Consider the following 15,557-nt stretch of genomic DNA (forward strand, 5'->3'; position numbering starts at 1 on the left):
CATCTTCAAAGTTTTGGTAACATCACCATCCTTACATTAATATTGTTAGTATTGTGTTATGTACATTGTATTATAAAAGAGAAAAAAAAATACTAATCGGCCCCGATTAATCGGTCAAAAGGCCGATTACCGATTAATCAGCAAAGTGGCCGATCAGGCCGATTACCGATTACTTACCGATTAATCGGAGCAACCCTAGTCATGACACACACACGCACACACACACACACACACACACACACACACACAGAAAGGAAAATGAGAAGGGTGGGGGGAGGGGGAGCAGAAGGGAGAGTCAGGACACGACCTGACTCAGGTCATATTTTGACCAAAGCCCTGATCTGACTCAACCTTTCTGCCACATCCTCCCCACATCCTTCTCATTTCACCTTCTGTGTGTGTGACAGGTATGGACCTGACCTGACCTGAGTCAGGTCATGTCCTGACCAAAGCCCTGACCTGACTCTCCTTTCTGACCCTCCCTCCCCACACCCTTCTCCTTGTTTTCATCCTCTCTCACATTCCACGAGAGGGGCACATAACCAGAGTGAAGCAACACACCTCCTCTCAAGTCGGGGGCTCGAGTGGTATTAAGGCTGCGCCGAGTTGAACCAAACGCGACACTATAAACACTCGCCTGCGCCAGAACGGTCTGGGCCGACCATCAGGCCCCACCGGGAAGAAGCCTTGGGCCGACCATCAGGATCCACCAGGAAGAAGCTCTCTCTCTTGCCAGTGCCCCAATGTTTGGAGGAAAACGTCTAGTGTGATACTACCTTTTAAGGTAGCGTGCGTGACGCCGATGGTAAATAGATGTGACCCGTACATGTCAAAGCAGCGTGAAACTTGGGGTTATAATGCGCGAAAGTCGGGATGGTAAGAATTTAGGACTAACCGCTAAACTCGAGGATCGCGAAACTCGGATAGCGTGAAACTCGAGAGGGTACTGTAGTAACTCCTTATTGTCTACTTCTTCGTGATCGGCGGGTGGTTGCTGCGTGTGTTTCTTGTGCGTGAATGGTTTTGTTGGTGGTGTTATGTGTGATTGAGTATGTTGGTGGTGGTGGTTCCATGTATCTGTGCATGGTTGGAGTTGTATTGAGAACTTATAATTATATTTAATTGCTTACTTTTGACTTTTTCTCATTAGGTAGGGGGCTCACATAGGTAGCTTGATAGGCTGGGCGAAGTGATGGAATCAGATGCCATCGACCGAATCCTCACTACCGAGTGATTTCACCGAGAAACTATACACACCCACCATTACCACCCACCACACCACAGACCCGGACTCAGCTAAGCCCAGCTAAGCAAGAAAGAGTCTGAGGGAATGGCAGATGGAGGCAGCATGAGCCAATTGCCCTCACTAACGCCAGAACGGGCATGCCAGGGCGCCCATGGCGCACCATCAGGCCCCACCTGAATCACTGGGGGCACCTCACCAGGAAGATGCAGAGATGCCAACAACACACAACGAAAAAAAAAAAAAAAAAAAAAAAAAAAAAAAAACACTTGGCTGGTGGTTGCACTGTTAACACACTGAACACTTTAATCTCTGGGGTGGTGACTCATGCCCCATTTTAAGACCATTCTGGCTGAGTACCGACTCCTCACCCCTGACACTGTTATATCAAGGGTTTACTGTATATCATAAGAACATAGGAGTCTGCAAGAGGCCAGTAGGCCTGTACAAGGCAGCTCCTTTGAACCTAAGCTCCCATGAATCTAATCCATGAATTTATCTATTTTTGAATGTGACAACTGTATTAGCACTCACCACATGACTGCTCAGCCTGTTCCACTCATCTACTACTCTGTTAGTAAACCAATTTTAGGCATAGAATCCTGATTTTATTACGGATCCGTTGTATTAGAAAAATGTTCATTGTTTCTCTTCATGCAGGTTCTCCAACATCTGGAACCGCATGAGCAGCAGTCATTTAGCAGTAGTTCAGGCTGAGGAGCGTTTTTCTTAATTTGAAGCAAGTCAGCACTTGTGATATCCACCCAATTCTTAATTATCTGACTCTTAAGTTATATGGTCTCACACCACACAGTCAAGGGGTTAACCCCTTGACTGCATATTTCCTACAAGAAGACATCCCAAGCTACAGGAATGGAACAAAAAGTGGCTGCTACAATTCAAAGAAGAAATATGTAAAGTCCTGCACCTTGGGAGGGGATATCCAGCATACCAATACCACATGGGAAACATTCCACTATCCACCACAGAGGCACAGAAAGACCTGGGACTATATGCTACCAGGATACCAGTGAAGGCTAAATCCGTGCCAATCACAGCGGATGGGTTAACACTGCAATAGTGCTGTGAAACATACAACATTAATGCTAAAGCAAATAAAAGATACAATCTAAATCAAATAATAGATACAATCAACTAGTTTTACAAAGCAAAGACACTGTAGCAGATGTAAATAATATGGTAAATAATATGGAGAAAAAATTGCATGATCCAGCACAAAACACTCCCATATCTAACAAGAAAGGCTTCTGGCCCATTGAGTGAGTGAGTGGCTCCATGACAGAGTAGCAACAGTTAGAGAATTTACGTAGGAGCATATTTTGGGGGTACATGCATACAGCTTGGTAGGAATAAGTTGAACACATGTACTCAATTTTGCATATGTTGAACATACATGTGACAAGAACACAGTGTACCCTCTCCAAAACCTTATCAATTTCCATCCTCATTACTTGCCAGCTCCTTCCTTATTACTCTCTGTGGCCTTAACTTTCAAATTGTAGAGGCTGGCATGCATGCACACATTCAGGAAATTATTGGATGTGATCAAAAGGAAAATAGTTCAGTTAAAAACCCTGTCATTCTGCTAACAGTACTTCCGCTCACCTGAGTCCATTACGGAAACATTCTTCACTTCACGGAATGCCACTGGCCCTGCGTCTGTCCTTGTCTGTGACCTGTGGGTTCATACAAACCATTAACTTTAAGGTGCAGGAAAGCCCAAGAGTAAAACAAAATAGTGAACAGAATGTCTGCATTACAATGCTCCTAATAAAAGACAGGAGGATACCAAAGGAATCAGTCAATCAATCAATGGGGGCATACACCTGGGGGTGCATCACCTCACCCACCCTAATGGAAAGGAATGGAACATTTTTGTTCAAGAAGTGTCTTGGTACTCTCTTCGTGAAGTACAGTTGTCCCTCAAATAGTACAGTTTTGGTTTTATACAGATCGTCACAGAAGATTTTTTTAGGATTTTTAAATTTCCTGCTCGTCGCACCAAGTAGTCATGGCGTGAGTGGCAACACTTCTGCCAGACTGCCACCCATGCGCATCTCCTCAGTCCATGTGTGTGCACAACATCAGGAACACTGTTCTGTCAGATTGAAACCTATGAGCTTTCCCTAAGTCCGTGTGTGTGCATAACCTCAGCTACGCTTCTCGATTACCACAAAAACTGATCATGGGACCCAATATACAAGCCAAAACAACTGCTCAAAGCACCAAAGCATTCAAGAAAGGTGTTCACCTTGCAGATGAATTCAGATTTAGGAGAAGTTACGTTTTGGTATGAGTTATGTTGCGGTAGGGAGAGCACACCACGTGAATGAGAGCAGTGTTGGCTGTATCTATCATAGTGTAAAAGAAATTCTTGCTGCAATAACTGCCAGTGCTCCAAGTGCTGCAAGAGTGAAGATAAAGGCCATCCTTTTCTGTTTGTTCATAAATTAACCTATTATACATAATAGGCATTTTCTTACCTTAAACAAGAAATTGGTGGGCAGGAGTGGGCACTCCTATAGCCCGAGTCACACATTCACGACTATGACTCCCGGCGCTTTCCCGACTCAGACCACGCCTCCCACCGTCGGGCAGCACACCGACAGATTTGGACATTTTCAAAACAATCGGGGCCCTCCCCGATATCTGTCACCCGTCGCGAATAAGCTACGGCCGTCGGATGCCATCTCAACGACGTCGTTTCGACATCGGCTATGGTCGGCACTCAAGGGGATGGACTTCCGATGGTCGTTACGTACGTCTGGCAGCGCAACATTCTAAAACTGGCAGCGCATGGTCTGATGTCGGGAGGGCGCCGGGAGTCATTGTCGTGAATGTGTGACTGGGGCTTCCGGAATCCTGGTCCCACCTGGCTCAGCTTTTACTCACTGGCCAATGTTGCCAGTTATGCATTTTCTGCTGTAGTGTTACCACGCTGGGCAAGCGAGCCATCCTGGTAACACTCTCTTCCACATAGTCAGCGAGTAAGCCATGTCATACACTCACACTCTCTCTTACTCTCTACCACAGTTTCTATTGCTCTCTAAATCATACATGAAATAAGATACGAAAAGGTAATTGTGGAGATTGACTCCGCGCCTCCAAAATACGACATTACGCTTCCATATTATATAGTTAAGGGACACATATTTAAACTACTCCAACCGAACTTTAAATAACCTGACCTCTAATGAGGGGGCTTCGTCCCCCCTTGACCTCCCCAGCGTGGTAACACTGCACTGTGACTGCAGCAGAAAATGCATAACTGGCAACTTCGACCCGAGGGTAATAGCTGAGCCAGGCAGGACCCAGATTCCGTAGGAGTGCCAGGAGTGTTTCTGAGGGGGGCACTAATTTTATACGGATTTTCTAATAGTACGGGGTTCCTGGGTCCCTAACCCCCGTACTATTTGAGGGACGACTGTATTTCATTTGTAAAGGAAGATTTTTCGTGGATCTTCAGTCAAACCATGATTTCTGCTGGCGTGGTTCTCATATTTCCATGGTTTTCTGACGTGTCGACGATCTTCCAAAGCTACAGTAGATTTCACCAAAGGATGACGGTATTACTCACCATCATCACCAGCAGCAATAACAAGAAACAAATGAGAATCACACTAGTGGAAATCGTGGTTAGACTGAAGATCCACAGAAAATTTGCCCAGTGTAATTAACCCTTTCACACCAGAAGTTTAATAAGTTTCTCTTTCCACTGCGACATCTGTCTGGGGCTCCCTTGGGGGCCTCGCGGAATGACCTGACCGTGCAGCGAATTTTTTTTTCATGTTATCGATTTCACCCACGAGTATTCTTTTTTCCTGGCATTATTATATATCGTTGGTTTTGGAAGAGATTATTCTGCCTTGTGAAAGAAAAAAAATATCAAGAAATGCAAATAAATAGCAAAGTTTACTGACTTCGAAAAAAATAACATTGATTGAAGATTAATAAGAAATGCTTAAGTTCACCACCTCGTAGCTCGAAACTTCCTGAGTCGACTTTTTGAGTTACATGTTAATAAAAGGGGATTCTATGAGGATTCCAATGCTATCATTGGAATTTTCATACGGCCAGCAGTTCTTGAGAAAATGGAGGAAAACTATATTTTTCTATCTATTTTGTTCTCTCCAGTAGAAGAAACAGCTCAAGGGCGGCAAACAAAACACAATGGGCAGGTCAAGGCAGGCAAAGTAGAAGTCAATTTTGTCTGGAATAGAGTTTTGATAATAATAACAAACATGACTATTAGCACACCTATTTGCTGTCTGGAAGAACTTTGCCAAACACAATAATAATCATAATAAATACCACTAAGTCTCTCTCCCTAATACTGCTGCATTTTTTTTTTCTCACTTTTTCCATCATCACCATCACGAGAATCAGCATCATGCTCTGTACAAGTGGGTCTCAAAATCTTTTCACTTGATAATTTCTTAGGCAGTTACTGGTCACTGTGAATATAAAAACAAAATGTAGTATCACGGCATGATCACTTTACATCGAAAGTAAGAATACATTTCACCAATTCATCTGACAACTGTAATCCAGGCTTACCAGGCTCCGGACACAATTTAAAGGGACGACAGTCTGCACTCACAGGCTGCCTGCTGAGAGGCAACTATGCCAAGGGTACTTATTACTTCAAATCCAACGGAACGAGAGAGTTGACAATTTGTTATAGGCCTAGCTTGAATCTTTAACGCAAAAAATTTTGACGTGATTCTGAAAGATATTTTACTTTTGGCGAATTTTTAACCCTCTCGCTTTTCCAATAAGTTTCCAATAAGTTTCTGTTCCACTCACCATGCATTTCTCAGGCCCGACCGGCCTTTTTTTGCCGCCGCGATACTCAACATTCCTGGACGTATTTTACCCTCACAGATATATCGTACCCCAATAACTTTGGTATCAATGGCTTCATAAAGACTTGTACTAGAACATGCGATAATAAAGATAGAAGAAAAAATATATATAAACAATACAAACTCGTTTCAAGTCTCCATGTAGAGTATTGTAGACAATAAATCCTAAGTACCAACTCTTCCCCACTTGCTAGCTCAAAATTTTGTGGGCCAACTTTTTTAGCTGAATACATGTTTTGAAGCAGAATTTAGTGAGGATTCTTATGGTATTCTCAAAATTCTCATACGCCTATTAGTTCCTGACTTACCCCAAGAAAACTGTATTTTTTTCCTCTTCCGTCAGAGTAGACTAACGACTAAAAATTGCTCCACGCTCCTCATCCACGTTCCTTAGAAAGGTTGCCATATGTTACCATTAAGAAACTTATCCCAACAAACGACGCTCCCAAATTTGACGCACTTTCACCGAAAACTTATTTTTAATCATTTTTTTTTTACTTTTATGATGCGTTTCGTGTCACCATGCACCAGGACCTCTTACCCTTGATGACGCAAAACACGTCATCGTGTGCGAGAGGGTTAAAAGTTTTTTTGACACGATTCAAGTCAAAAGCTCAGATGTAGACGATTCTGTTTTGACACGAATCACGTCATGGTGTGTGAAAGGGTTGTTAATCCAGATATTTCCAAACCAACATCATAACAAAAATTATTGTATATGAGAGAGAGAGAGAGAGAGAGAGAGAGAGAGAGAGAGAGAGAGAGAGAGAGAGAGAGAGAGAGAGAGAGAGAGAGAGAGAGAGAGAGAGAGAGAGAGAGAGAGAGAGAGAGAGACAGAGAGAGAGAGAGATAGAGAGAGACAGACAGAGATAGAGAGAGATAGAGAGAGAGAGAGAGAGAGAGAGAGAGAGAGAGAGAGAGAGAGAGAGAGAGAGAGAGAGAGAGAGAGAGAGAGAGAGAGAGAGAGAGAGAGAGAGAGAGAGAGAGAGAGAGAGAGAGAGAGAGAGAGAGAGAGAGAGAGAGAGAGAGAGAGAGAGAGAGAGAGAGAGAGAGAGAGAGAGAGAGGAAGCAAGGCCTCTTCACTGGGGGGGTGAGTAGGCCGTGACGTAGCACAGGTAGTGCTAGGTAGTGTCGGGTCAGCTGCGGTCGGGAGGGGTCACACTCTCTGTTTTGTGCATTAATGACGGCAAAAACATTGAAAAACTTGTAAACATAAACATTATTTGTGCCTCTTACTAAGACAATACTGCCATACAAGTGCTGTGTGCCTCACTGTGAAGGAAACTTAAGAACAGGACCCAGAGTGAGCGTGGAGTGAGCATATTTTCCTTTCTCCAAGACAAGGAGGTGTCCGCCAAGTGGCTGCGTGCCACCAAAGAAGCAACAAACTAAGTAGCTACATGGTATGTTCAGTATTGTGAGATAAGTATAGTTAGTACAGTCAGTCGGTTTAAAATCCATTACGGGTGTATTGAAAAAAGGAAGATGAAGGTTTATCCGGAATTATAACAACAAATATATTTATAAAATAGCCTGTGTTACACATGTATTATATATGGATATGAATATTCATTGAGGTGAATATATGAATATGATACGTTATGACAGGAATGTAACTGTGATATGAGTATGTATATGGTATGACTAATTACTGATGAATATAGTATGAACATGATGTGATTCTTTAAATATGCTATGCATAATGTGTGATGTGAAAAAATTGAATAACATGATATAATTATATGTATATAAACATGAAACATGGATATGAATATTGATGTAAAAGATATGAATATATGATAAGAAAATTAATAAAATATGGTTATATGATATGCATGAGAAATTAATATCAATAACTTTCATGTTACTGGGATGTGATAGGCTGTTATGAATATGAATGTGATGTGATCATAATGAGTATTTGATGCGGCGTGGATACGATGAAAAACATATTATCTAATGTGGATATGAATGCGCTATGTTGTGTATATATGAATTTGAATATCATACGATATATATGGTATCTATATATAAATGATATGGTATGAATATTACAACCGGTTTCAATAAACGGCAAAGCCTTGCTTCATGGCAAGGTATACGTATCATTATACTGTGTGTGTGTGTGTGTGTGTGTGTGTGTGTGTGTGTGTGTGTGTGTGTTACACTTGTATATGTATATTCCTTGACCCATCACGAAGCTTATATGTCTTGACATTATATTCTTTAACATTCAAGACTTCGCTGATAAGTTTCAATTGATGTATATGCATCATTATCACTATTATGCATACTTAATGAAGACAGTATTTGTTCAGCATATTCCTATACAATAATAGTTAAATAACAGTTTGTTTGCGGTCAGTTACCTTTTTCAATAAAATAATAAATAACTAAATAAATAATTTCAATAAAAATTGATTTTTGGAGAGGGGTCCCTATCACAAACTCGGTGAATCGCAAACTTGAAACTCACAATCCTGGAGACTGTACCGTCTACGGAGATCCTTGGTACAGCCAGAACAGAACACAGGATCACTCAGTCGTCGTATACGCCACTGGCGCTTCATGACACCGACGTCGGCATCATCATATGGAAAGGGTAAAGTCCAAATCCATTTACATGTCATTTTTTTTTTTTTTTTTTTTTTTTACAGCAAAGGAGACAGCTCAAGGGCACAAAAAAGTAAACATTAATAAAAAAAAAAAAGCCCGCTACTCGCTGCTCCTAAAAAGAATCCAAAGAGGTGGCCGAAAGATAAGTCAGTTTCGGAAGGAGAGGTGTCCTGATACCCTCCTCTTGAAAGAGTTCAAGTCGTAGGCAGGAGGAAATACAGATGAAGGAAGATTGTTCCAGAGTTTACCAGCGTGAGGGATGAAAGAGTGAAGATGCTGGTTAACTCTTGCATAAGGGGTTTGGACAGTATAGGGATGAGCATGAGTAGAAAGTCGAGTGCAGCGGGGCCGCGGGAGGGGGGGAGGCATGCAGTTAGCAAGTTCAGAAGAGCAGTCAGCGTGGAAATATCGATAGAAGATAGAAAGAGAGGCAACATTGCCGCGGAATTTAAGAGGTAGAAGACTATCAGTATGAGGAGGAGAGCTGATGAGACGAAGAGCCTTTGCCTCCACTCTGTCCAGAAGAGCTGTGTGAGTGGAGCCCCCCCACATGAGATGCATACTCCATACGAGGGGACAAGGCCCCTATATGGACAGCAACTGTGCAGTGGAGAAGAACTGGCGGAGACGGTACAGAACGCCCAGCCTCGAGGAAGCTGATTTAGTAAGAGATGAGATATGAAGTTTCCAGTTGAGATTTTGAGTTAAGGATAGACCGAGGATGTTTAGTGTTGAGGAAGGTGATAGCTGGGTGTTGTCAAAGAATAGGGGATAGTTGTTTGGAAGATTGTGTCGAGTGGATAGGTGGAGAAACTGTGTTTTTGAGGCGTTGAAGGACACCAGGTTCTTCTTGCCCCAATCGGAAATAATAGTAAGGTCTGAGGCTAAGCATTCTGCAGCCTCCAGCCTTGAGTCGTTAAGTTCCTGAAGGTTGGGTCTTCTATTAAAAGAAGTTGAATAATGCAGAGTGGAATCATCGGCGTAAGAATGGATAGGACAGTTCGTTTTGGAAAGAAGATCATCAATGAACAACAGAAAAGAGTGGGAGATAGGACAGAACCCTGTGGGACACCACTGTTAATAGATTTAGGGGAAGAACAGTGACCGTCTACCACGGCAGAAATAGAACGGTCAGAAAGGAAACTGGAGATAAAGGTACAGAGAGAAGGATAGAAACCGTAGGAGGGTAGTTTAGAAAGCAAAGATTTGTGCCAGACCCTATCAAAAGCTTTTGATATGTCCAGCGCAATAGCAAAAGTTTCACCGAACGGCTAAGAGAGGATGACCAAGAGTCAGGTAAGAAGGCTAGGAGATCACCAGTAGAACGCTACTTGCGGAACCCATACAGGCGATCAGATAGAAGGTCAGAAGTGGAAAGGTGCTTTTGAATCTTACGGTTAAGGATTGATTCAAAAGCTTTAGATAGACAAGAAAGTAAAGCAATAGGACGGTAGTTTGAGGGATTGGAGCGGTCACCCTTCTTAGGTACAGGCTGTATGAAGGCATACTTCCAGCAAGAAGGAAAGGTAGATGTTGACAGGCAGAGGCGAAAGAGTTTGACCAGGCAGGGTGACAGCACGGAGGCACAGTTTTTAAGGACAATAGGAGGCACTCCATCAGGTCCATAAGCCTTCTGAGGATTGAGGCCAGAGAGGGCATAGAAAACATCATTTTGAAGAATCTTTATAACAGGCATAAAGGAGTCAGAGGGGGGATGAGTAGGAGGAATATGCCCAGAATCGTCCAGAGTGGAGTTTTTAGAAAACGTTTGAGAGAAGAGTTCAGCCTTAGAGATAGATGAGACGGCAGTGTTGCCGTCAGGACTGAGGAGTGGAGGGAAAGATGAAGAAGTGAAGTTGGAGGAGATGTTTTTGGCTAGATGCCAGAAGTCACGGGAAGAGTTAGAGAAAGCAAGGTTTTGACATTTTCTATTAATGAAAGAATTTCTGGTTAGTCGGAGTATAGATTTGGCACGATTTCGGGCAGAAATGTAAAGTTCATAATTAGCATTAGTTTGAAGGCTCTGGTATCTTTTGTGAGCTACCTCTCTATCATTGACAGCACGAGAACAAGCGTGATTAAACCAAGGCTTTTTAGCGTGAATGTATTCCTCCATTCCAGAGACAATCACCTCTGTGATGCGCTGAGCACACACAGAGGGGTCTCTATCCTGGAAGCAATAATCATTCCACGGGAAATCGGAAAAGTACATCCTCAGGTCGTCCCACCGAGCTGAAGCAAAATGCCAGAAGCATCGCCTCTTCGGTGGGTCCAGAGGATGTACAGGAGCGATAGGACAGGATGCAGAAATAAGATTGTGATCGGAGGAGCCCAACGGAGAGAACAGTTTGACAGAATAAGCAGAAGGGTTTGAGGTAAGGAAGAGGTCTAGAATGTTGGGCCGATCTCCAAGACGGTCAGGAATACGTGTAGGGTGCTGGACCAACTGCTCTAGGTCGTTGAGGATAGCAAAGTTGTAGGCTTGTTCACCAGGATGGTCAGTGAAAGAGGATGAAAGCCAAAGCTGGTGGTGAACATTGAAATCTCCTAGGATGGAGATTTCAGCGAAGGGAGAGTGGGTCAAGATGTGCTCCACTTTAGAATTCAAATAGTCAAAGAATTTTACATAGTTGGTGCTGTCATTGTACTTAAGTACAAGTACTTAAGTACAATGACAGCACGGGGAGGCGGTGGCTGAGTGGTTAGCGTGCCAGTGCCGCGTCCGAGATATCCAGGAAGGACGCGGGTTCGAATCCTGGCCGCCACAATTTTCAGTTACCGCCGAGTGGCCTAAGATTCCCACATGCTGCCCTGAGGACCACCTGTCAACCCGGACTCAAGATTACTTCTCCAAAGAGAGGCTCAAAGATGAGCTGCGGGGGGCAATATGAGCCAAAACAAGATAGCCACTATAAACATTCGTCTGCACCACAATGGGCTGGGCCGACCATCAGGTCCCACCAGTGAAAAAGCCTGACGGTGCCAAAGGCCACAACGTAAAAAAAGATAAAATAAAAATAAATAAATAAATAAAAGTCCTGTCCTAGATATGTAAAGCATGAGTTAGAAGTTTTCGTACGTACACATTTATGAGATAATAATATTTCACTACAATATCATAACACTCAATATACGTATTTACCCAATAGTATCATCACAAAGTTCACAAGAATCTATATACAGTATATAGCTTTTGATTAAATACAATGTATTTGTTTGTACTTGAATGTACTTGGTATTTTTCAAGTACTCTGGGTCTACATACAAGTACAAGTATATGAAAATCTGTACTTAAGTCTAAGTCCAAGTACATGTACTTGGACCCAACCCTGATATGTACCATATTATGAAATAAAGGAAAAGGGAAACAGAATGGTATAACAAGATATGTATGGATGCTAAAAAGGTGAGAGATAAGGCATGGAATAATTATAAAAGAAGGAGAAATGAAACAAATACAGTACCCTCACGAGTTTCACGATCCTCGAGTTTCGCGGTTAGTCCGAAGTTCTTACCATCCCGAGTTTCGCGCTGCTTTGACATGTACGGGTCACGTCTACTTACCATTGGCGTCACGCATGCTACCTTAAAAGGTAGTATCACACTGGACGTTTTCCTCCAAACATTGTGGCTATGGCAAAAAAGAGAGAGAGAGAGAGAGAGAGAGAGAGAGAGAGAGAGAGAGAGAGAGAGAGAGAGAGAGAGAGAGACTTATTAACACATTAACAGCGTTTGAACTTCCCGCCGCCTCCTCCCTGTCGCGTTTGGTTCAGCTTGGCGCAGCCTCAATACCACACGAGCCCCCGACTCGAGAGGAGGTGTGTAGCTTCACTCTGGTAATGAGCCCCTCTTGTGAAAGGTGAGATAGAGAGGATGAAAACAAGGAGAAAGGAGAAGGGTGTGGGGAGGGAGGGTCAGAAAGGAGAGTCAGGTCAGGGCTTTGGTCAGGACATGACCTGACTCAGGTCATGACATGACCATACCCGTTACACACACAGAAAGTGAAATGAGAAGGATGTGGGGAAAATGGGGCAGAAAGGAGAGTCAGATCAGGGTTTTGGTCAAAACATGACCTGACTCAGGTCAGGTCATGTCCTGACTTGTCACAAACACACACACACACAAAGAAGGGGAATGAGAATGGCGTGGGGAGGAAGGGGCAGAAAGGAGTCAGATCAGGGCTTTGGTCAGGACATGACCTGACTCAGGTCATGTCATGTCCATACCTGTGACACACACACACACACACACACACACACACACAAAAGGTGAAATGAGAAGGATGTGGGGAGGGAGGGGCAGAAAGGACAGTCAAATCAGGGCTTTGGTCAAAACATGACCTGACTCCCTTCTGCCCCTCCCTCCCCCCACCCTTCTCACTTCCCTTTCTGTGCATGAGTGTGTGTGTGTGTGTGTGTGTGTGTGTGTGTGTGTGTGTGTGTGTGTCATGACATGACCTGACTCACCCTTCTGCCCCTCCCCCCACACCGTTCTAATTTCCCCTTATGTGTGTGACGCACTCCCGGAAATCTTGCCGGTTCCCCAAGCTGCTGCCAACGCGGTGGGAAGAAAAAGGTCAGTGTGACACCAGCTTACAGACAACCGTCAACTCGCTCCCGGATGGGTGTACGGGCGTTGCCAGTAGCCACAACGGTTAGAGGAAAATGGCCAGTGTGACACCGCCTTAAGGCAGTGAGGCCGCTGATTGGGTGAGCGCCGGCGATGACATCATCGGTCTCCCAGCGAATCACAAGGGTGTTTTCATAGCTCAGCCAATTGTAAGGCTTCATCTGTGGCTTTAAAACGACCCGTTCTCTCTTCCTGTTTTCTTCCTTTTTCCAAGGTACGTATATTGAGATAACAAGGGAGTAAAGGAGGAAAAAAAGTGAGCTCCAGGGGGCAGCATTAACCAGTAATAATGGCACCACTATAAACAGTTGCCTGCTCCATGACGAACTCGGGGCCGACCATCAGGGCCAGATGGATAGTATACCGGCACCATAGGCCACATGTAAAATAAATAAATAAATAAATAAATAAATAAATAAATAAATAAAAAATCTCCACAGGTCGGAATAAGCGTTTTTTCAGTGTTTTCAATACCTCGAGTTTCGCGATCCTCGAGTTTAGCGCTGCACCTTCGGAACGAGGTGAGCGCGAAACTTGAGAGGGTACTGTAGATAAATACAAACAGGCAAGAAATGAATGTACACAAGTGAGGATAGAAGAAAAAAAGAAATATGAAAAAAAAAACAAAAAAAAAAAAAAGTGGGAAAATGTAAAGATGAACCCAAACTATTCTATAGATATGTAAACAGAAAACAGAAGAATAGAGTATAACGGTGATAAAAGATGACACAACTTATGATAAGGACAAGGAAATTAGTGAAGTGATGAATATAAATTTTCAAAAAGTGTTCACTCAAGAAACTGAATTTCAAACAGAAGAAAGAGAGGATGGAGTTAAAAAGAATGAAGAAGATAAGTGTATGAAAAAGAGTTGAGGAAATTAATGAAATCACTAGATGGAAGAAAAGCCATGGAACCAGATATATCAGGAAAAGTGATAAAAGAATGCAATGAAGAATTGATAGAGGCAATTTATATTATAAATTGTTCATTAGAGTCTGGAACAGTGCCAAGAAAATGGAAACGAACAAATATTATACCAATTTGTAAGAGAGGGGACAGACATGAGCCATTAAATTATTGACCAGTCTCTCACAAGTGTAATCTGTAAAATGTGCGAAAGAATTATATATAAAAAAATTAACCAATGGGTTGAACATCTGGAAAGAGAAAAAATAATAAACGAGATCCAGTTTGGATTTAGGCAATGAAAGTTGTGTGTCACAAATTTGATTTGTTTTTACTCTAGAGTAATAGATATAGTACAAGAAAGAGATGGATGGATGGATTGTATATACCTAGACCCGAACAAAGCTTTTGATAAAGTGCCGCATAATAGACTATTGTGGAAATTAGAGTATAGAGGAGGACTGGAAGGCAGTATGAAAAACTGGATGAGGGAGTATCTGGTAGGAAGAGAAATGAGAACAGTGGTAAGGGATGAAAAATCAGAATGGAGAGCAAAGACAAGTGGAGTGCTGCAGGGATCTGTACTTGCACCAATAATGTTCTTGATTCATATCAACGATATGCCAGAAAGAGTAAAAAGCTGATGATGCAAAGAAGGATAAGGATGGAGGAAGATTGTTTGGGGTTGCAGGATCTGAATGCAATATGTGAGTGGAGCAACAAATGGGAAATGGAATTCAAAGCAAACAAATGTCACACCACCACCACCTCCATTTCAAAGCCATATATTCTTATTTCTCCACCATCCTCGATTATTCTATGGCACTTATAAGCTGTGGACACGTTCCACTGATCACCTCCAAGCATTAGAAGTCTACATGAAGCTTTTGTCATCGTTATATTGACTAAGAAAGGCAATGATGTTTGCGATCGGCGGCAAAGAGTGAGGAGCTTGGAGTTACAAAACACGACTATTCTGAAGCTATTTATTCTTATTTTTCCATCTCCCACTATCCCTCGGTAGTTATAGGCTGTGGGCATCTTCCCTTGATCACTATCATGCATTAGAAGTCCACGGAAAACTTTTGTTATCATTATGTTGACCACGAAAGGCAAAGAGTGAGTCAGGGCTGAATAATAGGTATAGTAAAATGGTGCGCGGGCGATGACGTCATCATCAAACGAGAGTATAAATAAAATAAATTACGCCATCCTAGTTTAGGATATCGACTAATTATGCATGTCCTATACATTGCGCATATGTTAGATTTATT

At 42.7% G+C, this 15,557-nt stretch overlaps 1 protein-coding gene across 3 annotated transcripts in view; it reads right to left on the bottom strand.

Annotated features, from left to right (window-relative positions):
- Positions 1–2,834: 2,834 nt before the first annotated feature.
- The window catches only part of LOC126999209 (uncharacterized), a 39,622-nt gene continuing 26,899 nt past the window's right edge, over positions 2,835–15,557 (bottom strand). For all 3 annotated transcript variants that reach the window (XM_050861537.1, XM_050861536.1, XM_050861538.1), the window contains exon 4: positions 2,835–2,940. In XM_050861537.1, coding sequence (XP_050717494.1) covers positions 2,850–2,940 — 91 coding nt within the window. In that variant the 3' untranslated portion in view covers positions 2,835–2,849. The remainder of the gene's footprint in view (positions 2,941–15,557) is intronic.

This window comes from Eriocheir sinensis, chromosome 16 (genome assembly GCF_024679095.1).
Source record: "Eriocheir sinensis breed Jianghai 21 chromosome 16, ASM2467909v1, whole genome shotgun sequence".
NCBI classification, from domain to species: Eukaryota; Metazoa; Arthropoda; class Malacostraca; order Decapoda; family Varunidae; genus Eriocheir; species Eriocheir sinensis.